This window comes from Trifolium pratense, linkage group LG3 (assembly GCF_020283565.1).
Source record: "Trifolium pratense cultivar HEN17-A07 linkage group LG3, ARS_RC_1.1, whole genome shotgun sequence".
Taxonomy (NCBI): domain Eukaryota; kingdom Viridiplantae; phylum Streptophyta; class Magnoliopsida; order Fabales; family Fabaceae; genus Trifolium; species Trifolium pratense.
The window spans coordinates 49,663,925-49,688,346 of NC_060061.1; the positions used below are offsets into that span (position 1 = coordinate 49,663,925).

General features: G+C 29.6%; 1 protein-coding gene and 1 pseudogene across 1 annotated transcript; both read left to right on the forward strand.

The window, feature by feature from the left end:
* The first annotated feature begins 1,493 nt into the window (after nt 1-1,493).
* Nucleotides 1,494-5,600, forward strand: LOC123917490 (flavonoid 3'-monooxygenase-like). Its single transcript, XM_045969231.1, has 3 exons — nt 1,494-2,072; nt 3,389-3,844; nt 4,626-5,600. Exons 1-3 carry the CDS (start codon nt 1,629-1,631, stop codon nt 5,265-5,267), a joined length of 1,542 nt encoding a protein of 513 aa, XP_045825187.1. The 5' UTR covers nt 1,494-1,628; the 3' UTR covers nt 5,268-5,600.
* A 7,431-nt stretch (nt 5,601-13,031) lies between these two features.
* LOC123917491 lies at nt 13,032-16,923 on the forward strand (annotated as a pseudogene).
* The last annotated feature ends 7,499 nt before the right edge of the window (nt 16,924-24,422 follow it).

Below are 24,422 nucleotides of genomic sequence, written 5' to 3' on the forward strand. Positions count from 1 at the left end.
TTAATTCAACTATGTAGATTTTTTCATTTAATTCAACATGTAGATTGTGTAAAAAAAAAACAAAAAAAAAACTATGTAGATTGAACTCTAACACAACACAAATCTGCATACATTTCCAATTTTGGTAAAGTCCATGTTCATGTTTCAAAACTACAATTATTTGTAACTGTCATATTCAATTAATGCACATTTCTTTAAAATGACATTTTATTAAAATTTTATAATTAATAAAAAAAAAGAATATATAAACATTTTATTAAAATTTACTGCAAATAATGTACCAAAAAAAAAAAAATTTACTGCAAATATAGCAAAGTTTACCTTTGAACTGGTGCATTTAGACACCCCTTTCTTTTTTTTTCCTTTCAAAAAAGATACAATATTTTAATGAGGCATACCAAAATGTTGATCCTAGAATGTACTGTCACATTCGTTGGGTTTGAATGTATCGATGTGATAAATATTGTTTCGGATACGCTAAAATAGTCACACATCGCTTGGTAATTGAAGTCAAGGGTAATTTATATACAACGTCCACAACTTTCAAACCAACGAGACACTTTCTCTACAAAGGGCAAAAATCGTGACGGGTTAACCCTAAAATGGATAATCTCTCGGAGATGTGGACTTGAGGTCGGATCGGAACAAATACATTACAAATTAATATTTCATTTATTAGTCCTCAAATATGATTTTATGTAGTAAATCTAGTTTTTAAAAGTATTTATAGATATTAAAATGTTGATTTATGCAATTTTAATAGATTCTAATATAATGTCATTTGTCATAGACTAAATTGTCCCGTAAAAATTTTGTGATGGACTAATTTAGATTTTATTTTTGTCGGCGATTAAATTGTCCCGTAAAAAATTTGTGAGGGACCAAAATACTTCTTCAATCTAAAATAAATAAATAAAATTCAATGGTAAATTTTCAAAAGGGACAATTATCTCTTTCCTTAATTATACTTTTCTACGTAGTTTATATGTCTCTATCCTTATAATTTCTTTTTTATTCACAGGCAAATGAACTTCGATAATTTAGATTTCGACAAAAAAAATATTAAAATTTGACCCAAAATATATTGTTTCTTCTAAACAATTTGTCCTACAGAAAACTTATTAATCACATGAGCTCAATATCTCAATTATATTCTTATACTCCCTCTGTCTCAAAATAATTCTCACTCAAATTTTGACTCAAAATAATTGTCATTCTCACTTTTCAATGTAATACTTTCCAATTGTATCTCTAATAATTACTATATAAATTATTCTCAAGGAAACAAATCTATAATTTATAAAAATAATTTAGTAAAAATATTATTTCTTTTAACAAAATCATTACATTTTTTCACTTTAAAGACAATATTTTTGAGAGAGTATCATTTGTATTAGTATAACTATTAGTCCATATTTCTTTATATAAAAAAATAATCACATGAATAGTAGAAATGTTTTCGTTATAAATACCCGACACTGACATAACTTAATAACACAACTAGCTTTTTCCTCTATTCATTTCAGATAGATTGTTGTTGTTTTACAGAACCACACCACATATATCCTTGTCATTCAATATCTTCATAACCATAGTCAAAATCCACAATCCACAATAAAACACAAATTATGTCGCTATTGCTCATTGCATTCTCTAGTTTTATATTGTCAATACTAATATACCATCTTGTGAAATTTGCAACAAAATCTTCACTACCACTTCCACCGGGACCAAAACCATGGCCTATAATAGGTAACATGTCAGACTTAGGCCGTATTCCACATCATTCTCTTGCAGCCTTGGCTACTACCTACGGTCCTTTGATGCACCTCAAGTTAGGCTTTGGAGATGTTATTGTGGCGGCTTCAGCCTCCGTGGCCGAACAGTTCTTAAAGGTTCATGATACTAATTTTAGTAGTCGGCCGCCTAATGCTAGAGCTAAATACATGGCTTATAACTACAAGGATCTTGTGTTTGCTCCTTATGGTCGTCGATGGCGATTGCTTCGAAAAATCTCATCTGTTCATCTTTTCTCAAACAAAGCCATAGAAGAATTCAAACACTTGCGTCAGGTTAGTTAACATTATTATCAACATAGAATATTTTAACTACAATTATCTATTTACAGTTATACTACTTTGGCAGGAGTAAGTTTTGTGTGGTCATAAATTTTGGACACAACAACGTACTCACTTGAAAAAGTGAAAAGATAAAAGAATTTTTTATTTTTTTTTAAATTATGCGTTGCCTTACAATAATAAAATGACATGTAATTTTATATATATGTGTGTCCAAATACTTTTTATTTGAAGTTGCGACCAAATCAAATATTTCTTCTACTTTTGGTTAAAATTCTTACGGATCTCTCCAAAATTCATGCGAGACATGCATATGACTTGTAGTGTATGGAACAAAAATATAGTAATATGCTAATTTCAATTTTAACTAAGAGAATAAAATCTTTTGAAAAATAATGTATTAGAAAATATGTTACTCTCACATTTTTGTGCAAATATAACATGGTGTTTTGCGTCTTTAATGGAGCTATTGATAAAGTATAATGCTGTCTTATATATATTTTTTATTTAAAGGATCATGTGCTAATTTATTATTATTTTATATATTGACTATTTTGAACATGAGAATGAGGAACAGATAAAAAGGATAATTAAACTGCATGCATATGATGGCACAAATTGTTCATAAACTCTAAATTAAGGATATTTTATTAGATATTTTTCATATATATAATGTATTTTTAACAATGAAAATTTAATTTGGAATATTTTTAATACTAATTTGTGGAAAACATCTTCATGAAAAAGAAAAACCACCAAGTGATGGAATTGGGAGGTGCATAATAATTCATAGAAATAGATGATCGTTAATGGAATGATGTGGCAAAAAACATGATTGGTATTGGTTGAAAGTATAAAATTATTATTTTTTAGTGAAAGTAATTTAGAGCATGAATAATAACGGAAACGGATTTCCTGCTGTTACAGCAGGACGCTGTAACAGCCAATGACCGTTCGATCTGAATCAGTGGCTCGGATTGAATACAGATAGATTGATCACAGCTGTCCGATCAGAAATCAGTGGCTGTGATTTGAAACAACGGGAAACTGTGTTAATATTTACTGCAGCAAATCTGGATCCAATAATAACCATCTTAAAAACAGAAAAATACCATTAACAAATATTTCGGGACCCACACATCCTTACTACTGTTTTATCTCATTTATATATAAACTCTTAAGTCTATAAGTTGAATTTATGATTCATTTTTTACCTAAAATGATTCTATAGTTAAACTTTAGATTTTGACAACCATACGTATGATATTATTTCAATATTGAACGTTAACCTAATTAATTACACTTTTTAGGAAGAGGTAGCAAGATTGACAAGCAATTTGGCAAGTAACTATTCCAACAAAAAAGCAGTGAACTTGGGACAATTATTGAATGTTTGTACAACTAATTCACTTGCTAGGGTTATGTTAGGAAAAAGAGTATTCGATGATGGGAATGTTGGTTGTGACCCTAAAGCTGATGAGTTCAAAGCTATGGTTGTTGAAATGATGGTATTATCTGGAGTATTCAATATAAGTGATTATGTTCCTTCATTGGAATGGTTAGACATTCAAGGAGTTCAAGCTAAAATGACAAATTTACAGAATAGATTTGATGTATTTTTAACAAACATTATTGAAGAACACGAGACTTCAAATTCTAAAAATGAGAAACATAAGGATTTATTGAGTACTTTATTGTCACTTAAAGAGGAAACGGATGATGATGAAGATAAACTCACTGATATTGAGATCAAAGCACTTCTTTTGGTATGTTACATACTCTTCTACTACTAACTCCACATGCACATACATATAAACTTGCACTAACTTTTCACAAACTCAAAGATTGGAAAATGTCAATACCACAATATTCAGTTTTTACTTTAACTAAAATTGAATTTATAATAAAAATTTAAATGAAAATCATTTCTTATTTAGAAGTTTATTATAGATGAATTTTATTGTAGATTCTATTAGCTCAATTCGTAGTGTGAATGGATTGAACATGTACTTGAATCTCATAGTATATATGGTTTGATTTTCACGGAAGGCAAAAACTCTAAAGAGAGGAGAGTAGAAAAGATCTTGAGGTGCAGTGTTGGACAACTCACTTTATAAAATTCAATATATTTAATCCTTAATTTTATATTTGAGACTTTTTTAATCGTTTAATACCTAACGGTTACACTCATAACTTATCAAAAGAAATATTTTGGACCGAATTCAAATAAACTCTTAGCCCAATGATCCATATAGAAAATCCTACTGAACTTGATAATTATTTTTTTAATCTAAACTTAACTGTGAGTTCACATAATCATTTTACAGCCTATACTTTCTATGGTCAAACCCATTTGTAACACAGAAAGCCAAACATGTCTAACATGTCATCTTTTGTATAGTTTGTCCTCTTTATATGTTTGTATCTCACAAACTAAGCCATTAGAATGAAAGCAGCTTATGGTAATCTTCGATTTTAGTGTTGCAGATTATCAAAATTAATACAAGACATACTTGCAAATTACACTTTATTTTATTTTTGTTGTAGGACATGTTTGTAGCTGGGACTGACACATCATCAAGCACAATAGAATGGGCTATTGCAGAACTACTCAAAAACCCAAGAATCTTAGCCCAAGTCCAGGAAGAATTGGACAATGTTGTGGGCCGAGAAAGGAATGTGAATGAAGATGATATCCCTAATCTACCTTACTTTCAAGCAGTGATAAAAGAAACATTTCGCCTACATCCATCAACACCTCTTTCGCTTCCACGAATTGCATCTGAAAGTTGCGAGATTTTTGGTTACCACATTCCAAAGGGTTCAACTCTTTTGGTTAATGTATGGGCCATAGCACGTGACCCGAAAGAATGGACTAATCCATTAGAGTTCAAGCCCGAACGATTCTTACCAGGTGGTGAGAAGTGTGATGTTGATGTTAAGGGGAATAGTTTTGAAGTTATACCTTTTGGTGCCGGACGTAGAATATGTGTTGGGATGAGTCTTGGGATTCGTATAGTCCAACTTCTCACTGCTACATTGGCCCATTCCTTTGATTGGGAACTTGAAAATGGGCTCAATGCTGAAAAATTGAACATGGATGAAGCTTACGGACTTACTCTTCAACGAGTTGTGCCATTATCAGTGCATCCTAAACCTAGGCTCTCGCCACACGTGTACTCATCATGAATTTTAAGATTGTGTTTGTGAATTTTGAGTTTTTTGTTCTCTAGTTGCACCCCAATGTATCCTTTCTTTTGCTTAGTTACAATAAATAATGTGAATAAATGGGAGTTGTATTAAGTTGTTGTGTCAAGATTGCAAAAGGGTAACGTTAGTTGGTTTAACTTTTGTGTTTCAAACTTTTACGTGTATTAGTATATGTTTTTATTTGTTGTAACTTGGAAAGTAAATATAGGGCGTATTTGATATGCTAAAAAATAAGGGACTGAATAAGACAACTTCTAATATATGTGCTTGATTTGAAATTGTTTCAAGGCTTGGACAAATTGGGGGCTAAAACACTAGACAAAACTGAAATTCTTGTCACTTACTGAATCACATGATAACTTTTTGTCCACAAATATCGTACAAAATAAGGTTTAGACTTAAATGCAGTTTTATTTGATATCTTAAACATTTATCTTATATTGTTCTGACTTGTACTGTGAAGTACTTACCTTTTGTAAAACAAATGAACAATCATTCATTAAAACTATGTCAAAACTAATGTATATAAAAGAACCCTTATGCACTATGTCAAAACTATGTTTGTTCCAGGAAATGTATATGATTGAAATTTATGCTTCTATTGTTGATTACTATGTTTTCGATTTTTTATGAATTATTTAGTAGTTTTAAGTATGACAAAAAGCAATTTTTAAAAACACAGGAAAGGCTATAAGCTAACAAAAAAATAAATAAACAGAAAAAGCTGGAAAAAAAAAGAATAAAAAGGAATAGCGACGGTTTTAGACGGTCGCTAACTAAAAAACACAATGCCGACAGTCTTAAACCGCCGGGAATATGTGAAACTAATTTTCTTACTTGCGACGGTTTGAAATAATTTGATGACGGTTTATAACCGCCGCTACGCAGATTGCGACGGTTTGTGCGGCAGTTTGGAAACTGTCGCTATTTAGTGCTGCCGACGCCAGGAACTGCGTCACTTGCTGAACTGTCGTAATATTATGTTGCGACGGTTGAAAACCTCCGCAACACCCTTCCAGAACCGTCGCACACCGGAAATTTTCTTGTACTGATTCATATTTTTAATAAAAAAATTATAAAGAATTAATCCCTAAATTTAGTGTGAATTTACAACAAACTAACAAATAGACTATCGATAAGGAAATTTTAGACCTGATCTCAAGTTATAATTAGTGCAAGAGGAAGGTCTAACCATTCATGACATCTATTAAAAGTTGTAGTTTCAATTATATATTTTTAGGATTTCAATTGAGTAATTAGTCAATTTAGTCCCTAAACTATCACTCTCTCACCAACTTAATCCCTAAACTATTAAAAACAACTAAAAGGTCCCTAATCTATTTTCCATCCGTCAACTTAGTCCTCGGTTAACTTGTCTATAAAACCCTAAAATATTATCACCCTTTCTTATTCAACTTTTTGACTGAAAGATTACAAAAAAAAAATGATATGATTCAACTGTTTTTGGTTTTATAGCTTGTTGTTTTGTCTGATTTAATAATACTGCTTATCCTAGTGAGTTTTATAGTCCCACTGGATCGGAAGCTTCTCAAGCTCAAGCATTTACTTTTCTTGTTAGAGACTACGCTAAAATCAGGTCTGTTTTTTGTTCTCAGTTTTGTAAATTTGTAAGGGTTTGTGATTTTGTTTTATCCGTTTGAAGTTTATGCTGTGATCTCTTGTTTCTTGCGGGTCTGGGAGTTTTTTTATCCTTCTATTCCTTTTCTTTTGTTATTGTAAGGAATGTTTTGGGGTGTGTTAGTGTGTATAATGATGACATAAAGGGTACAAAAGTGCCATTATATGTAGTATGCTAACAAATTCTTATTAAATTCCAAGCATGTGTATGGTGAATTATCTTTGCAAGCTGGTTGTGTTATTGGTAATACTCGTATGAGCTAGCTTTTTTCATCCATGCCAGTGTGTTAAGAAGTGCCTTGGAGATATTATAACATGTTTGTTAGGAATCATAAAATGATGTTTATGAGGGACTAAATTGAAGGATGTGAATATAGTTTAGGGACTTTTTAGTTGTTTTTAATAGTTTGGGGACTAAGTTGGTGATAGAGTGATAGTTTAGGGACTAAATTGACGGATGAAAAATAGATTAGGGACCTTTTAGTTGTTTTTAATAGTTTAGGGACTAAGTTGGTGAGAGAGTGATAGTTTAGGGACTAAATTGACTGATTACTCGATTTCAATTATATACTCCCTCCGGCCAATACAAGCAAAAATAGCTTTTTTAGATTCATTCGAAAAGGGATGTATGTAGTCGACTAAATACATCCATTTTCGAATGAATCTAAAAAAACTACTTTTGCTTATATATGAGGTCAGAGAAAGTACTCTTTTGTTGCTCATTGTATCTTTCAATGTCCAACAAGCGATGAGAAATTCATTGTACATTTCCGTTTGTGATCCTTAGAATACTTCAAAATCTACGATACACCGAAGTACATCCTTAGAATACTTCAAAATCTACGATACTCCGAAGTACATCCCTATTTTTTTTTACTATTCAATTTTGAATAATAAAAGCACGGAAATAATAGTAGTTGGTCACAATTTCAATAAACTCAACTGCATCAAATTGAAACAGTAATTGGTCAATAGATTTTTTAATAATAATAAAAATTTAGGCAATAAATAATTTATTTTTGAATCATAATTTTCTTCACATTGGCAATGTTTGCTATATTTTAAGCACAGAGGCTTTGGATCTTCCTATCCACCATTTCCAAGACACAATTTAAACTTCATCCAATGAAAATACTAAACCAGTGTTCTCTATTGTATGTTGCACCAAGTAGTGATGGGTGTGGGGCGAGTGCGTTAAGAGTTTTACGTTGAATGAAAAATGATCTAAAAATATATTTATAAGTGAAAGCAATCGTCACATCAATTACAAGAGAGTTTTAATTATAAGTTTGAGTTTGATCTAACGAAAAGTTCAAGAATAAATATTAAAATTCTAAGCACCGAGTTAATGCCTCAAAAAACATCATTACCTATTTAAATAATTATTTTTTTATAGAATCTTTTCTAAATTAAAAATTATTAATGGCACGAGAAATAATTTTCTTCATATTTGTTTTTTGAATCATAATTTTCTTCACGTTGTAAAAGTTTGACTATTTTTTCTTGGAAATTTTTGACCATGTCATATATGTAGAAGAGTTATTTAAGATTCTCAAACCGTTATTGATCTCATTTTGAACGATTATAGCATGTTTTACTAAAATACGATAAGCTTGTGATCATATTGAAAAGTCTTCACCCTAAATATTAGTTTCTTCTTTTTCAGTTTTTTCTTTGGCAATATATAATAAAAAAACACGTAGTAGAGTTGAACTCAATACTTTTATTTGTTGTAAATATTCAGGTACCTCAAAGTCGGATTCCCATTTCCCTAATACTTATAATTCTCATGCTAAATTCTGAGTAATTTGTATAATTATTATCATGCATGCATAAGAATGATGCAAATAATTTGCTTGGAATGATAACGTGTGTTTTAAATATTCAAAATGAAGAAGAGAAAGAAGTGAAAAAATAAATAGATAAGGGACCAACTTTAACGTTAATAGTGAAAATTTTGGTGGGATGGGCCAACATGAAACTTGCAGAAAAGATAATGGACCAACTTGAAACATAAAATAACAATAAGGGACCAAAAAAGTGCAATTAAACCAAAAAATAAATAGAGAAGAAGTGAAAAAAATACTGAAGCCCGTTTTTATGATTTTGGTGGTCTATGGGCGAACTTAAAATTTGGGCATAACTAATAAAAAGTATAGAATTTTTGAATTCTTAAAAATCATTGAATTTTTTATTTAATATCAAAATACTCATAAAAAAAAACTTTCTACGAGCATTTTTAGTTGCAAATTTAATAATCATTATTTCTATATCAACACAAGTTCTATTATATTTTACTCAATATAATAGCAAAATAATTCAACATTTCTTGTGACATTGAGAGTCTCGGTTAGTTTTTCAAAAATTCAACAATAATTTCTAATGACATTATTGTCATATCAACAACCACCAAAAAAATATTTAACTCTAAAAGATTCATCGAGTGATTGTATTTCCTCATATTATCATTCTCGTCATATCGTCCTATCGTCTTTGTTGGAAGTTTCGACTCTATACCTATATATCAAATGCAAAACTTTTGACAATATTCATGCTAGATGTAAAGTCTTCATTTCAATATTTCTCAAAGTACAACATTATACCTCCCACTTCTTTTATTGTAACTCCTACACACGTTAATTTAAATTGCAACTTCTTACGATATATTATTGTCAATATAAATCTAAAATACATTTAACTTTAAAATCTTCAAAAGATATTTAGGCATATTATTTTCAACACTTAAGAATTTTGGTATATAGGGGCCCTTTGGAATAACTTATTTTTGAGCTTATACAAAATAACTTATGCAAATAAATAAGTTTTTTATGTTAATTTGTAAATTTCCACTAACGAAAATTGTATTTTTATAAGCTATTTTTTCATAAACTACTTTGACAAATTTAAAATAATACAGAAAAACTTATTTATTTGCACAAGTTATTTTGCATAACCTCAAAAATAAGTAATTTCAAATGACCCTTTTTTATTTTATCTTTGTGGCATATATAATACTAATATATATATATCCCTAAAATAAATTTTTTGGGCGTTAATTTGTAGGACCTAAGGCGGTCGCCCTCTCTCAAATGCAGCCCTACAAATTAATTTTTTTTTTTTACACTTTATTGTAGATTAATTAAGTGTTCATAATGATGTTTTTTTACTCCAATTAATATTGTGGAAAAAAAAAAAGTAGTACGTACGTATACACTTAGACTTTAATTTGAGTTATAGGAAAAGTAGTATCCAACCAAGTGGATAACCGTCACAAATGTTGCACAGTTGTACGGGTCCCGAGTACCCTCATCAATTCAATTCAACTATATGGATAAGACATGCTTACATACATTTCCAAAATTTGTAAAGTCCAAGTTTGAAAACTATCTACCATTCATTTCTAGACCACTTTTTTCTATCGATCCGGATTTGAATCTTCTTCAATTTTTTCTCTTATTTTTTTAATTCAATGGTTTATATTATAAAGAGTAAAAAAAATTACGAAGAGAAAGAAAAAATGAATTAATGATTAAAATTACTACCACATAATCAACATTACAGAAAAAATTGAAGATTATCCAAATGACCAAATCCCTGTCAACTCTTCTCTTCCTCTACCGTCACTGCAGTTAGTTTTTTCTGACTTGAACCCTGAATTTAGTGTACATTTCTTTAAATTGACGCTATGTACTAATTTGTATAGATTTTAAAATACAAAATGGTTTAAATAAGATTATAAGCTAGTTTGTAAAATAAGATTTTAAAATACTAATTTGTACTAATTTGTACTAATAAAAGTGTAGTTTGTCCTTATAATTATATTATCTAATATAATGTACTGTAAAACCATTAAGTATTATCTAATATAATGTACTTGGATTTGAAATTACCTTTGAACTGAAAAATAAATTTACCTTTTTAGGTTTTTTTTTATAATAATAAAAATTAAGAATATACAAACATTTTATTAAATTTACTATAAATATACTAAAGTTTACCTTTGAAGTGCATTTAGTTTTAGACACCGCTTTCTTTTTTCATAAAAGATACAATATTTTAATGAGACAAATCAACATTTTGATCCTTGAAAACGTATTTTCTGTCACATTTGTTTGATTTGAAGGTATCAAATATGACACATATAAATTCAAAATATCTCATTTATTAGTCATATTTGGAAACTCAAATCTTATTTTGCGTAGTCAATTTAATTCTCAAATGTATTTTTTGTCGGTCAATAATTAATCTATAAAATTACTAAAAAAAATATATATTGAGGATGTTTTTGAAATTTCTATACATTCAAAAAACTAATATAACTACTTTGAGAGAAATAGAGAGAAAAAGTCAACATTTATCATAGATTAATTAAGTGTTCATAGTGATGTTTTTCTACTCCAATAAATATTTTGTGGAAAAAGTCAACATTTATCGTAGATTAATATAACTACTTTGAAATATTAAATAGAGAAAAGGTCAACATTTACTGTAGTACGTTGAGTTATAGCTATGCATACATTTCCGATATTGGAAAAGTCCATCTCCAAGTTTCAAAACTATAATTAATTTCTAGACCACTTCTTCCTCCACCGTTACTCTCCATCTATTTATTTGTAGGAAAATGCTAAACAGTGCCCCCAGGACATTGGTTAAGGATATCAAAATGGAAAATTTATCTCGTAAATTGTGCATTCAATAATTTAAATATGTAAAAAGTAATTCTCTCTCATCATTAACTTTGTCAATTGTTTCTTTTTTTGGCATGCTTAACTAGTGCCCCGGGGGCACCGTTTAGCATGACCCTTATTTGTAAATGTCATATTTCAAATTTTTTTTACAAATAATGTTATATATAAAAGAAAAAAAAAACAATAGGAGCAAATTCAGAATATAACATAAGTACATACCACCAACACCTAACAATTTTTTTTAAAAAACATACAGTCTATAAGAAGGCACACAATGTCATATTTGATATTTGATATTTCTTTAATATAAACACTCGGTACTAATTTCTGTAAATTTTTAAAAATAAATTGATTTAAATATAATTTTAGACCTATAATCATAACATTTTTTCTTTTGTTTTAGACTTTAGTCTCGTAAAGTCTATTTTTTGTAGAGCTATGCTAAATGGTACGAAGGATGATTTAACGAAAGGCAAGAAATGTTAATCTGTAATGTTATAATTGGTGGTCAAATAATCAGTTTCGGTTTTTACGGAAATCAGGGGGGTGTGGGTGCTAAAGTCATGAACTTCTTTATTTTCGTTTTTTATTCTTCCGTACAAACTAGTATTTTCCTTTTTTGTAACCAAAAAATATTTTAAAACTGCTACTTTATCATTGGTAATGGTATCATAGGTGGTGCAATCTAATCATGCCACATGCAAACGTTAGGGGCTGAAAGAAAAAAATTTAAATTTAAAGGATAAATAATTATTGTAAGAACTAAACAAAAAATTAAATAAAATAAATAATAATACTCTTTATCCGTGTCATAATATATGGCTCGTATAACCATATTATTCAAATAAAAAATAACATATACTCATATAAAATGATAATTAATCTCTCTCTGTAACTCTAAATTTTGTGGAGTTTGAATATGTGGAAAACTAACTCGATTTCGGTCATTTCGGTACCAGTTTGGTGAATTATGGATCCAAATGGAATTCTGTGCGAAGTTTTGAAGTTGTGACTCGAAAGCAGATTTTGTGCAAAATATTTGGGTGACATACCTTCACTAAAACGGTAATTAATCTCTCTTTGTAACTCCAAATTTAGTGGGGTTTGATTCTGTGGAAAGATAACTCGATTACGGTCATTTCGATATCTGTTTGGTGAATTATTGATTCAAATTGAGTTGTGTGCGAAACTTTGAAGTTGTGACTTGAAAGCATAATTTTAGGGGGGGCAAAATTCAAAAAATTATAAAACAGGGGGTAAAGTCCGCGTTTTAAAACAGGGATGGTAAAATTCCGATTTAATCAAAATAGAGGGGCAAAATTGCATTTAAACCAAATAAAAAATAATCAAATGAATCGTAGAAACGTTTTCTTTATAAATACCCAACATTGACATAACTTAATGAGACAACAATAAAGCACCGACATTAGAATCCACAACCACATATCCTTGCAATTGTCATTCAATATCTTCATAACCATAATCAAAATCCACAATCCACAATACAACACAAATCATGTCTCTATTGCTCATTGCATTCTCTAGTTTTGTATTGTCAATCCTAATATACCATCTTGTGAAATTTGCAACAAGATCTTCACTACCACTTCCACCGGGACCAAAACCATGGCCTATAATAGGTAACATGTCAGACTTAGGCCGTATTCCACATCATTCTCTTGCAGCCTTAGCTACTACCTACGGTCCTTTGATGCACCTCAAGTTGGGCTTTGGGGATGTTATTGTGGCGGCTTCAGCCTCCGTGGCCGAACAATTCTTAAAGGTTCATGATACTAATTTTATTAGTCGGCCGCCTAATGCTAGAGCTAAATACATGGCTTATAACTACAAAGATCTTGTGTTTGCTCCTTATGGTCGTCGATGGCGATTGCTTCGAAAAATCTCCTCTGTTCATCTTTTCTCCAACAAATCCATAGATGAATTCAAACACTTGCGTCAGGTTAGTGTTAACATCATTATCAACGTAGAATATTTTAACTATGAATATACTATTGATTATCTATTTACGGTTATACTCCTTCGACATGAAGAAGTTTTGTGTGGTTATAAATTTTGGAACCGCTCTTTTTTTTTGCTTGAAGGATCATGTACTTTATTATTAAAGGATCATGTACTTTATGATCCCCCTCTTAATCCTCCTGCTTTTCCTACTTACTTTACACAACCAGAAAGACCTAATGGATTTTTAACAATGAAAATTTATTTTGGAAGATTTTTTATACTAATTTGTTGAAAACATCTTCATGAAAAAGAAAAACCACCAAGTGATGGAATTGGGAGGTGCGTGGGCCAAAAGAGGACAAATATTAAGTGGAATAATAATCCTCAGAAATAGATGATTGTTATTCTCATGTCTTTCTATTTATTGAAAGATATTTTTTAATACAAGGAAACATTATTCAATAATATAAATTTTACTATTAGGAAATATTTATTGGTAATGTAAATTTTATCAAGAAATATTTTTCGATAGTATATTTTCTAATGTCAACAATTCTTTAATGTATTATAATTATAATTATTTGTGATTCAAATAAATCTAAGTACGTAGTTCATTTATTAGTGTAAATAATTCAGAGTGCGAATAATAATCATCTTAAAAATAAAGAAAAATACCATTAAATTTTTTTGCAGGACCCACATATCCTTGCTTTTTATATCTCGTGTATATATTATTTTTAATATAAGATAAACTCTTAAGGTCTACAAATTGAATTTATGATTATTTGTCACCTAAAATAAGTATGGTTAAACTTTCGATTTTGACAACCTTACATATGATATTAATTAAATATTGAACGTTAACCTAATCAATTGCACTTTTTAGGAAGAGGTAGCAAGATTGACAAGCAATTTGGCAAGTAACTATTCCAACAAAAAAGCAGTGAATTTGGGACAACTATTGAGTGTTTGTACAACTAATTCACTTGCTAGGGTTATGTTGGGAAAGAGAGTATTCAACGATGGAAATGTTGGTTGTGATCCTAAAGCTGATGAGTTCAAAGCTATGGTTGTTGAAATGATGGTATTATAGCTGGAGTATTCAATATAAGTGATTATATGCCTTCATTGGAATGGTTTGACATTCAAGGAGTTCAAGCTAAAATGACAAATTTACACAAGAGATTTGATGCATTTTTAACAAACATTATTGAAGAACATGAGACTTCAAATTCTAAAAGTGAGAAACATAAGGATTTATTGAGTACTTTGTTGTCACTTAAAGAGGAAACAGATGATGATGGAGATAAACTCACTGATACTGAGATCAAAGCACTTCTTTCGGTATGTTACCTACAACTAACTCTACATATGGACATACATATATACTTGCACTTAATTTTCACAAACTCATAAAGATTGGAAAATGTCTATACCACAATATTCAGTTTTTACTTTAACTAAAATTGAATTCATCAAATCTTTTGGTATACTCTATTTTGTGAGTGGCAATTTTACTTGACTCAAATCCAACGCATATGCGCCCTATGAATGAAAATATTATTAAAAGAAAGAGTTTGCATTCTAGGATGTGAATTGAGTTTGCATTCTAGGATACATACTCTCTTTTTTATAATATTTTCATTCATGGGGAGCGCAGACGTTGAACTTGAGTCAAATAAAACTATTACTCGTAAAATAGGATGTGAACTGAAACATAGTTTGCTATTTAGAGTGCGGACCCAGTTTGTACTTTAACTAGCGAACCTTGTAAAAATGTGGCAACTATCTAATACATATTTTCATTTGCGACCGGAGCGGCTGTGACATTATTGATCAATCACACACACCGTGAAGATAGCTATACCTGAATTGTTACTTTATTTGATATGACAAAGTTTACATGTATACTTACAATAGATATGTATCAAGGCTACAAGAGCTGATAAGACTACAATTATTACTTTAACTTACGAACTGTGTTTCATTCAAAATTGTTTCATGGAAGATGACAAAAGGGTAAAGGGGAAAAAAAATTGATTTTTATAAGGTTGACATCCTAGGATGCGAACTCAGTTCGCAATTTCATCCTAGAATATGAAATATTTTATCCCCAATTTTTACTATTTACACACTCGTCTCCTAAGTAGCAAGGATGATAAATTGGAAATGCCAGGAGACGAACAAGTGTAACAAGGGTGCGAGACTAAATTCCCTTTTTTTAATCTAAAGTTAACTATGAGTCCACATCATCATTTTAAAGTCTACTTTTCACTTGTGAAGCTCATTTGTAACACCAAAAGACAACACTTCCTCTTTTGTTTAGTTTGTCATATTTATATGTTTATATCTGACAAAATAAGCTATTGGACTGAAAGCAGCTTCTGGTAAATCTCCGCATTTTAGTATTGCGGATTGAGAAATTATCAAAATTTATACAACACATACTTATAAACTTTTTTTTTTTGTAGGACATGTTTGTAGCTGGGACTGACACATCATCAAGCACAGTAGAATGGGCTATTGCAGAACTACTCAAAAACCCAAGAATCTTAGCCCAAGTCCAACAAGAATTGGACAAAGTTGTGGGTCGAGAAAGGAATGTGAATGAAGATGATATACCTAATCTACCTTACTTCCAAGCAGTCATAAAAGAAACCTTTCGTCTACACCCATCAACACCTCTTTCGCTTCCACGAATTGCATCTGAAAGTTGCGAGATTTTTGGTTATCACATTCCAAAGGGTTCAACTCTTTTGGTTAATGTATGGGCCATAGCACGCGACCCAAAAGAATGGTCTAACCCATTAGAGTTCAAGCCTGAAAGATTCTTACCAGGTGGTGAGAAGTGTGATGTTGATGTTAAGGGGAATAATTTTGAAGTTATACCTTTTGGTGCTGGACGTAGAATATGTGTTGGAATGAATCTTGGGATTCGTATAGTCCAGCTTCTAACTGCTACATTGGCCCATTCGTTTGATTGGGAACTTGAAAATGAGCTCAATGCTGAAAAATTGAACATGGATGAAGCTTATGGACTTACTCTTCAACGAGTTGTGCCATTATCGGTGCATCCTAAGCCCAGGCTCTCGCCACATGTGTACTTATAATAAATTTTAAGTTTGTGTTTGGGAATTTCGAGTTTTTTAATGGGATTTGTAGTATGTTGTTGTGTGAAGATTCCAACAGGGAACAAGAAAGGTGTAACGTTAGTTGGTTTAACTTTTGTGTTTCAAACTTTTATGTGCATTAGTATATGTTTTTATTTGTTGTAACTTGGAAAGTAAATATAGGGTGTTTTTGATATGTTACAAAATAAGGGACTGAATAAGACAACTTTTGTTATACCGTGTTTGATTTGAAACTGTTTCTAGGAATGGACAAATTGGGGGCTAAGGAACTAGACAAAAACTGAAATTCTTGTCACTCACTGAACCACATGATTACTTTTTGTCCTCTACACAAGTTGTCTAAAATACTAAAATAATTTTTTATCCACCAAACATCGTACAAAATAACATTTGTTCAATATTTTAAATGTTTGTCTTATGTTTTTCTATCTTGTACTGTTTAGTACTTATCTTTTATAAATCAAACGAACCCATACGAGTTTGATTTTTTTAATTTTAATAAAAAAAAGTCAAATGCATCCATAAGTCCTTTAAGTTTTGTGTTTTTAATAGATAGGTCCTTTAAGTTTTGTGTTTGTAATATATAAGTTTTTAATTTATTGCGCTGTTACCTTTCAAGCTATTTTCCGTTACAAAATGATGATGTAACTTAGTGATGTGGTAGTGAGCACTGAGTTTTGGCTTCCAAATAACAAGAAGCGTCTTTTAGTGCAAGTTAACGGCTATGTTGCGCTTTTGTAACGGACACCTGAAGGGTAAAAATACAAGAAATTAGAAACTTAAAGGACTTATTTGTTACCTAAAAAACTAAAAGGACCTATTTGTTACCTAAAAAACTTAAAGGATCTATAAATGCATTATGCCTAAAAAAATTACCATTGATTAGAAGAGACACACATCAATGACACGTTATATAGAGTCACTAAATTTAGTGTGAACTTCCAACAAACTAAAAGATAGCTTATCAATAAGGAAATTTTAGACTTGAACTCAAGTTACGATTAGTGTAAGAGAAAGGTCTAACTATCTGTGTCAACTATTAACAGTTGTAGTTTTACAGATAAAAATAAGTGTTTAGAGTTTATGGTATCCACATGGACTTGTGTGATATCAATGTCTTTCAACAATTAACGTACGTTGTTTTAACTAAAGAGATGGCTTTGATCGTTTATCATCAGATTGTACAAAAGCGGTAGATATGGTAACCTTACAACACACATGGAGAAAGAGAAGAGATTGAATATTGAAAATGATTCCTCAAGCTTCTCCTCCTTTAGCATCCATAAATGAGGACGAGAAATCTAGTTAACCTGAAATTTGGTTAAAATATTAATTTAAAACTAATAAAAAAAATTAATTAGTCATCTGAACAAATCAAAGATAACGAGCAACATGTTCATGATATCATGTGAAAATACTCTATCATACGGTCCTCAGTCCTCACCCCACTTATTTTGTATCTGCCATTGATGTGTCTGCTCCACAAATTGTTGCTCCTTAATCCTCTTGCACAGGCTGCTCCTCCTTAGCCTCCTGCACAGGCTGCTCCTTCACCTGACGCTCATCGAAGTCTTCATGCTTGTATCTTCGATTCTTACAATCTCGTCCTCTAATGCGCACCATTGCAAAAAAAAAATAAATAAATACCGGAGCACTTTGAATGAGTGTTCTGGTATTAACATTCAATATTGCTGAATGTTCTAGAACTCAAAATCAAACCGGAATATTTCGTATGAGTGTTCGGGTAGAAATATTTTTACCGTAAAACTTATAGAAATCGTTCCGATATGAATATTCAAACAGGAACACATTGTTACGATATGAATATGCAAACCCAAACACGCATCATGTTCGTTTCAGTAACAATATACAAACCCGAACATTTATAGAAAGTGTTCCGATTTATATTCCGAACCATTTACTCTCTATTTTTCTCTCAATCAAAGCAAAACAGTTTTTAGTGAAATCTGTTAAAAAAATGATTTTTTTTTATTAATTTTAGTTTATATATGAAGACAAAATAGTCACTTAAACGATGAATACGTAGGGATAATTGGATAGAGTGTTAAATGTAGGGTGGAAGGGAAACTTTTCCAAATATAGTAGACTAATTAGATGGACCAATTTCTTTAAGCAAGGGTGAAGAAAAGAGACTTACATTCCTCCGTTACAAAATATAAGCAAAATGAGTCAAAAAAAAACTTTTTATTTGGTTAAAGATTTGGACCAACTACATTCACTTTTTTTTAGATTAAAAATACATTCACTTTTGTTGACCATTTTTTATTATATTTTGTGATGGATAAATACCCTACACTAATCCCAATTTATGCTGCGAATTAGGTTATGTACTACTCCCTCCGTCCCAAAAAGAATGACCCAGTTGACCGAAACACGCATGCCAATGCATAACTTTGGCGACTAATATCTTTAATTGTATAATAGTAAAAATTATAAAAAATTGATATTTTGAAAATACTCATCGAGACGAATCTAACAACATCTTATATGTTAATATTTATTTTTATTTATTAGTAGAAAAATATGGTCAAAACAATATATATGAATAGTGCATATATTCAAAATGGGTCATTCTTTTTGGGACGGAGGGAGTAGATTTCAATAACCTCAACTGCATCAGGTTGAAATAATAATTGGTCAATAGCGGAACTCATCGTTTAAGAATCCGTCTAATTTTTTTTCCCATCTTCACAATAAATAAATTTTTTAGGCAACAAATAAATTTTTTATGGCACAAGAATTAATTTTCTTCACTTTTTTTTTTAATCATAATTTTCTTCGCGTTGTAAATGTTTGCTATTTTTTCTTGGTTTTTGAGTAAATAATTAATTCTATTATTACGTTTATATCATATAGTAGAAAAGTTATTTAGGATTCTCAAATCGAGTTCAAATTATAGCATGTTTTACTGTTACGGAGGTCACTTTCACTCATTCACTTAGAAAAGATAATTTTTGTATAGATTTTCTTGCTAAATTGGAATCGACTAACGAAAATAAGGTTATTATATATGTGAAAGCCTTCATCTTTCACTAGTTTCTTCTTTTGCTGTTTTCTTTTTCTTCGGCAATTAATATATACGTAAAAGAGTTGACCTCTGTACTTTTATTTGGTGTACATATTGAGGCACGTCCAAAAAGTCGGATTCCCATTTCCCTGATACTTATAGTTCTGATTCTGAATTCTGGAAATTTGTATATTATCATGCATGCATAAGCAATGATGCAAATAATTTTTTTAATGATCAATAGTGAAAAGATATATATATATATATATATATATATATATATATATATATATATATATATATATATATATATATATATATATATATATATATATATAGTGATGACTGTTTTATGATAGGTTTTAATTTTGACACATTTCATATTTATATTCTATATTACTATCATGTTTGTGATCAATGATGTCAAGCTTGCATCAGTGCAGAAACGTGAATTAAATCCGGGAAAAAATAATTTTATTTTGAAAAAACTTAGAGATACTTTTAAGAAAATTTAAAACTATTTTTCGTTTTATTTACTATCATAAAATTCATTTTTTTAAAATATGAAGATTCTATACTTATGTTCCTTAATTTTTTTCTTTAAAAAAATATTGATTCTAGAAAAGCTATTACGATTAGCTTTTTATTTTGGGGTGAAAAATGATTTGTTTTACAAAATAATTTTCTAAAAACTCTATAACAAACATTATTAAAATGATAAAATAATTTTTTTAAGAAAATCTTTAAACAAAGGGGTCATCTCGTCTTTCATTAACCCGTAAAAATAAAATAAAAATCTCTTTCGTTAATGTTCTTAGTAGTTTCTTTCTCAAGTGTCCTATAATCTTGTAAGATTATCTCCGATGATCCAATGATGGTACCTAGTTTTTTAAGTAAAAGTACCTAATTGGTACCCCATTGAAGCAAAACGAAAAACAATACCTAATAGGTATGCTTCTTAAATTAGCACCAGTACCTATATTTTTTTTGGGACCTATTTATAATGATATAAAGTTATTAGTGAGATGTAGAATTATTAGTGAAACTTATTTAGAACTTTTTAAGAAGTGTTGGGTTGGAAATATTGAGTACTTATTAAGTACTGATATTATTAAAAAATTATAAATGAGTGATATGTACATATAAAATTCAATTAAGTACTCAAAATTGGATATCTCCATTTGTAAATGCTCCATCTACTTCAACATTACTATCACAAATTACTTAAGCTATATAAATAAAGTGTTCCTCTCAACAAATTACCTAACTGCGATGCAAAATAAATTTCTCTTTGATTCTTCATTCAGCTCTCCATTAATTGATGTCAAATATGAAACACGACAACAAAAACGTTAGAAAAAGCCCTGCCTATGTAATTGTGACATAGAGAAAAAATCGCAAAAAAAAAAAAAAAAATCATAAAAAGTATAACATCTAAAAAATTACCATATAGCATTTTTCAGCCTTGATTTTCAAATTCAATATCAAATTTGGACAAACAATACTGTTAAAACTCTTAGAAGAGTTTGGCAGTGATGTATTCCATAAAAAATTTGAGAAATTGGTCTATGCAGTTGTGCATGTAAGATATCGGGTTTACACAAAATTGAGTGTTTATTTTTTTTGACCGATGAAAAATGAGTGTTTATTAATTAAAATGAGTGTTTATCGGGTTTATTTTTTTTGCAAAAAAAAAAAAAGCAGTTGAAATTTGAAAATTTGATAGCGTTTCTATCAAATTTAGTGTGAACCATGACAGCAAATAAAAAGTCTCGGATGATTTTGAAAAAGTCTATTTTTATTTTTTTGGTGAATGAAAAAGTCTATTTTTGTTGAGATTGAACGTTGAAAGGGTATAATATGTGTATTTTTTAATTAAAATGTCTTGTAAAATCTTACTTGAAAGAAAATCTTTTTTTAGGTTTATTGAAAACCTGATGTATCTAACATCTATATTATATTCCCTTCGTCTTATTTTACAAGACTCGCTTTGATTAAATGCACTATTCACATGTCTTGTTTTGACTGTATTTTTCTAAAAGTATAAAAATGTTAATATAATAATATAATTATCTTGTTTGATTTGTTTCAATGAATATTTTTAAAATATCAAATTTTTATAATTTTTACTAATAAAGAATTAAAAATATTTGTAATTAAAATTATGCATTGACATACGTGCAGTGACAAATGAGTTCTTATATTTTTGGATGGAAGGAGTAAATTACATATTTCCTCCGTCCCCAAATATAAGCAAAAGTTGGTCAACAAAAGTAAATGTATTTGGTCCAAATCTTTAACCAGATACATCAAGTTTCTTTGACTCATATTTACTTATATTTTGGGACGGAGAAAGTACATCAATTTTTTAATAAACCTAAAAAATAATTTTTTATTTATGGCTTAAATGCAGTTTTGCCCCCCTTGTTTTGATTAAATCGGAATTTTACCCACCTGTTTTAAAACGCGGACTTACCCCCCGTTTTATAATTTTTTGGATTTTGCCCCACTAAAATTCTGCTTTCGAGTCACAACTTCAAAGCTTCGCACACAACTCAATTTGGATCGATAATTCACCAAATGAAAATTGAAATGACCATAATCGAATTATCTTTCCACAGAATCAATGACATGAGGAATTACGTATAACAATGACATGAGGAATTACGTAACAAATTTGAAATTGTGGGCTCATGCTGAAATTTTGGAAAGTGATGTATAAAGGGGATGAGTATCAATAATAGCTATGCCCGATATAGACATAGAGTTATCACATTAAATGTAGTTACACAAATTTGATTGAAAGAAAATATCTTGATTTTAGTGTGAACCATGACAGCAAAGCAAATAAAAAGTCTCGGATGATTTTGAAAAAGTCTATATTTATTTTTTGGTGAATCAAAAAGTATATTTTTGTTGAGATTGTAATATGTGCGTTGAAAGGTTATAATATGTGTATTTTTTAATTAAAATTAAAACATCTCATAAAATCTTACTTGAAAGAATCCATTAAAATCGGTTGATTTTTAAATACCAAAAATTGTTTTATTAGACATGACAAATTTTGTTTTTTTCGTAATAGAAAAAACAAAATATTTTATTGCCTTGAAAAAATAATATTTTTCTTAATTTTTTTTTTACGCTATAAATTGTCTTAATTGAATATCACAAAATTTATTTAGACTTTATGAAAGTTTTAATAATTGAATAACACAAGATTGTTTTATCATAAAATATTTTTAAAAATTCTTTGAAATCTCAATCCAATAAATTCTTAAAAAAGTCAACATTTAATGTAGATTAATAATACACCCTTAGAAAAAGTCAACATTTAATGTAGATTAATAATTGTTCATAATACACCCTTAAAAAAAGTCAACATCTAATGTAGATTAATAGTTGTTCATAATGATGTTTTCAACTCCAATTATAAACTTAGACTTTAATTTGAGTTATAGGTACTATAGATAATATGGACACAAAGAATGACCATGCCCTTCATGACTATGTCCAAAACAAAACAATCTGCATGCATTTCCAATATTGGTAAAGGTCATATCTAAGTTTCAAAACTACCATTAATATCTGGACCAGTTCTTCCTACCAAACCTTCTCTTCCTGATCTACTATTATTTATAAATGTCCTGTTTCAATTCATTAATGCGGCTAGTCAAATACAGTATGTTTTTTGTCTTTATAAATTGGTGAATTTTTGTAACAAAAAAAAAACAAATTGGTGAATTTTTTAAGTTAAAAAATGTTAACATATGCCTTGGAGGGCACAAGTTAAGAATGCAGGGCTTATGTTAGAAATACATAAAGTGTCCAATTTTAATAACATAATGATGCTAATTTCTTTTTTTTTTTTTATAACATAATGATGCTAATTTCAATTGCTTCTAACTTATTTATTATTTTTGTAAAAAAAAAAACTCATTTATTAATTATTCGTAAAAAAAAACTCATTTATTATTTAGGGGCTGTTTGGATTGATTTATATTTTAGTATATGCGGAACAATCATTTACCCCTTAAAAGTGTATCTCACTACCACATTTATCCCCACAGTATATATGGATATGACAAATATATGAGTTCATTTGGCCCTTAAAAGTGTAACTCAACATACACAGACTATCATGAATTGTTTTTGGTAAACCAAATGTATCATAAACCAAAGGTATCCTCTGTGTGCAACTATAGAGACTAATCCCTTCGAGTTAACTGAGATTTATTTAAGGGGTTGATCTCTCCCAACAAATATTTTTCCATATATACCGGCCGGGAATCGAAATCAGAACCATCATGGATTCTAATGAGGCATATGTGAGTTCAATATTCCATCACAAGCGAGATATGAGACCGAGATTGTTAAACTTTATTCACACTACTTAAATTTGAGATATTGTTAGTAGGTTATACATATAAAATTCAATGGTAAATTTTCAAAAGGGACGATTTGTCTCTTATATTTTTGGTTTGTCTCTATCCTTATATCATTTGTGTAACGATTAACCCAAATTTCTTTATAATAAAAAATAATCACATGAATGGTATTATTTTTTTTTCTACGTACAAACACATTATTCGTACTAATTAGTAATTAACAATTTTTTGTGCATAATTTAGTCCAAAAAAATTGTGTATAAATATTATTAAACAATCAACCGTGTCTAAAGTCCAACAAC

What these genes read in the sequence shown, in the direction of transcription:
- LOC123917490 (XM_045969231.1), top strand. Translation starts at nt 1,629, where the DNA reads ATGTCGCTATTGCTCATTGCATTCTCTAGTTTTATATTGTCAATACTA. An exon ending in AATTCAAACACTTGCGTCAG is followed by an intron (nt 2,073 to 3,388) that starts GTTAGTTAACAT and finishes TACACTTTTTAG; the next exon opens with GAAGAGGTAGCAAGATTGAC. An exon ending in AGATCAAAGCACTTCTTTTG is followed by an intron (nt 3,845 to 4,625) that starts GTATGTTACATA and finishes TTTTTGTTGTAG; the next exon opens with GACATGTTTGTAGCTGGGAC.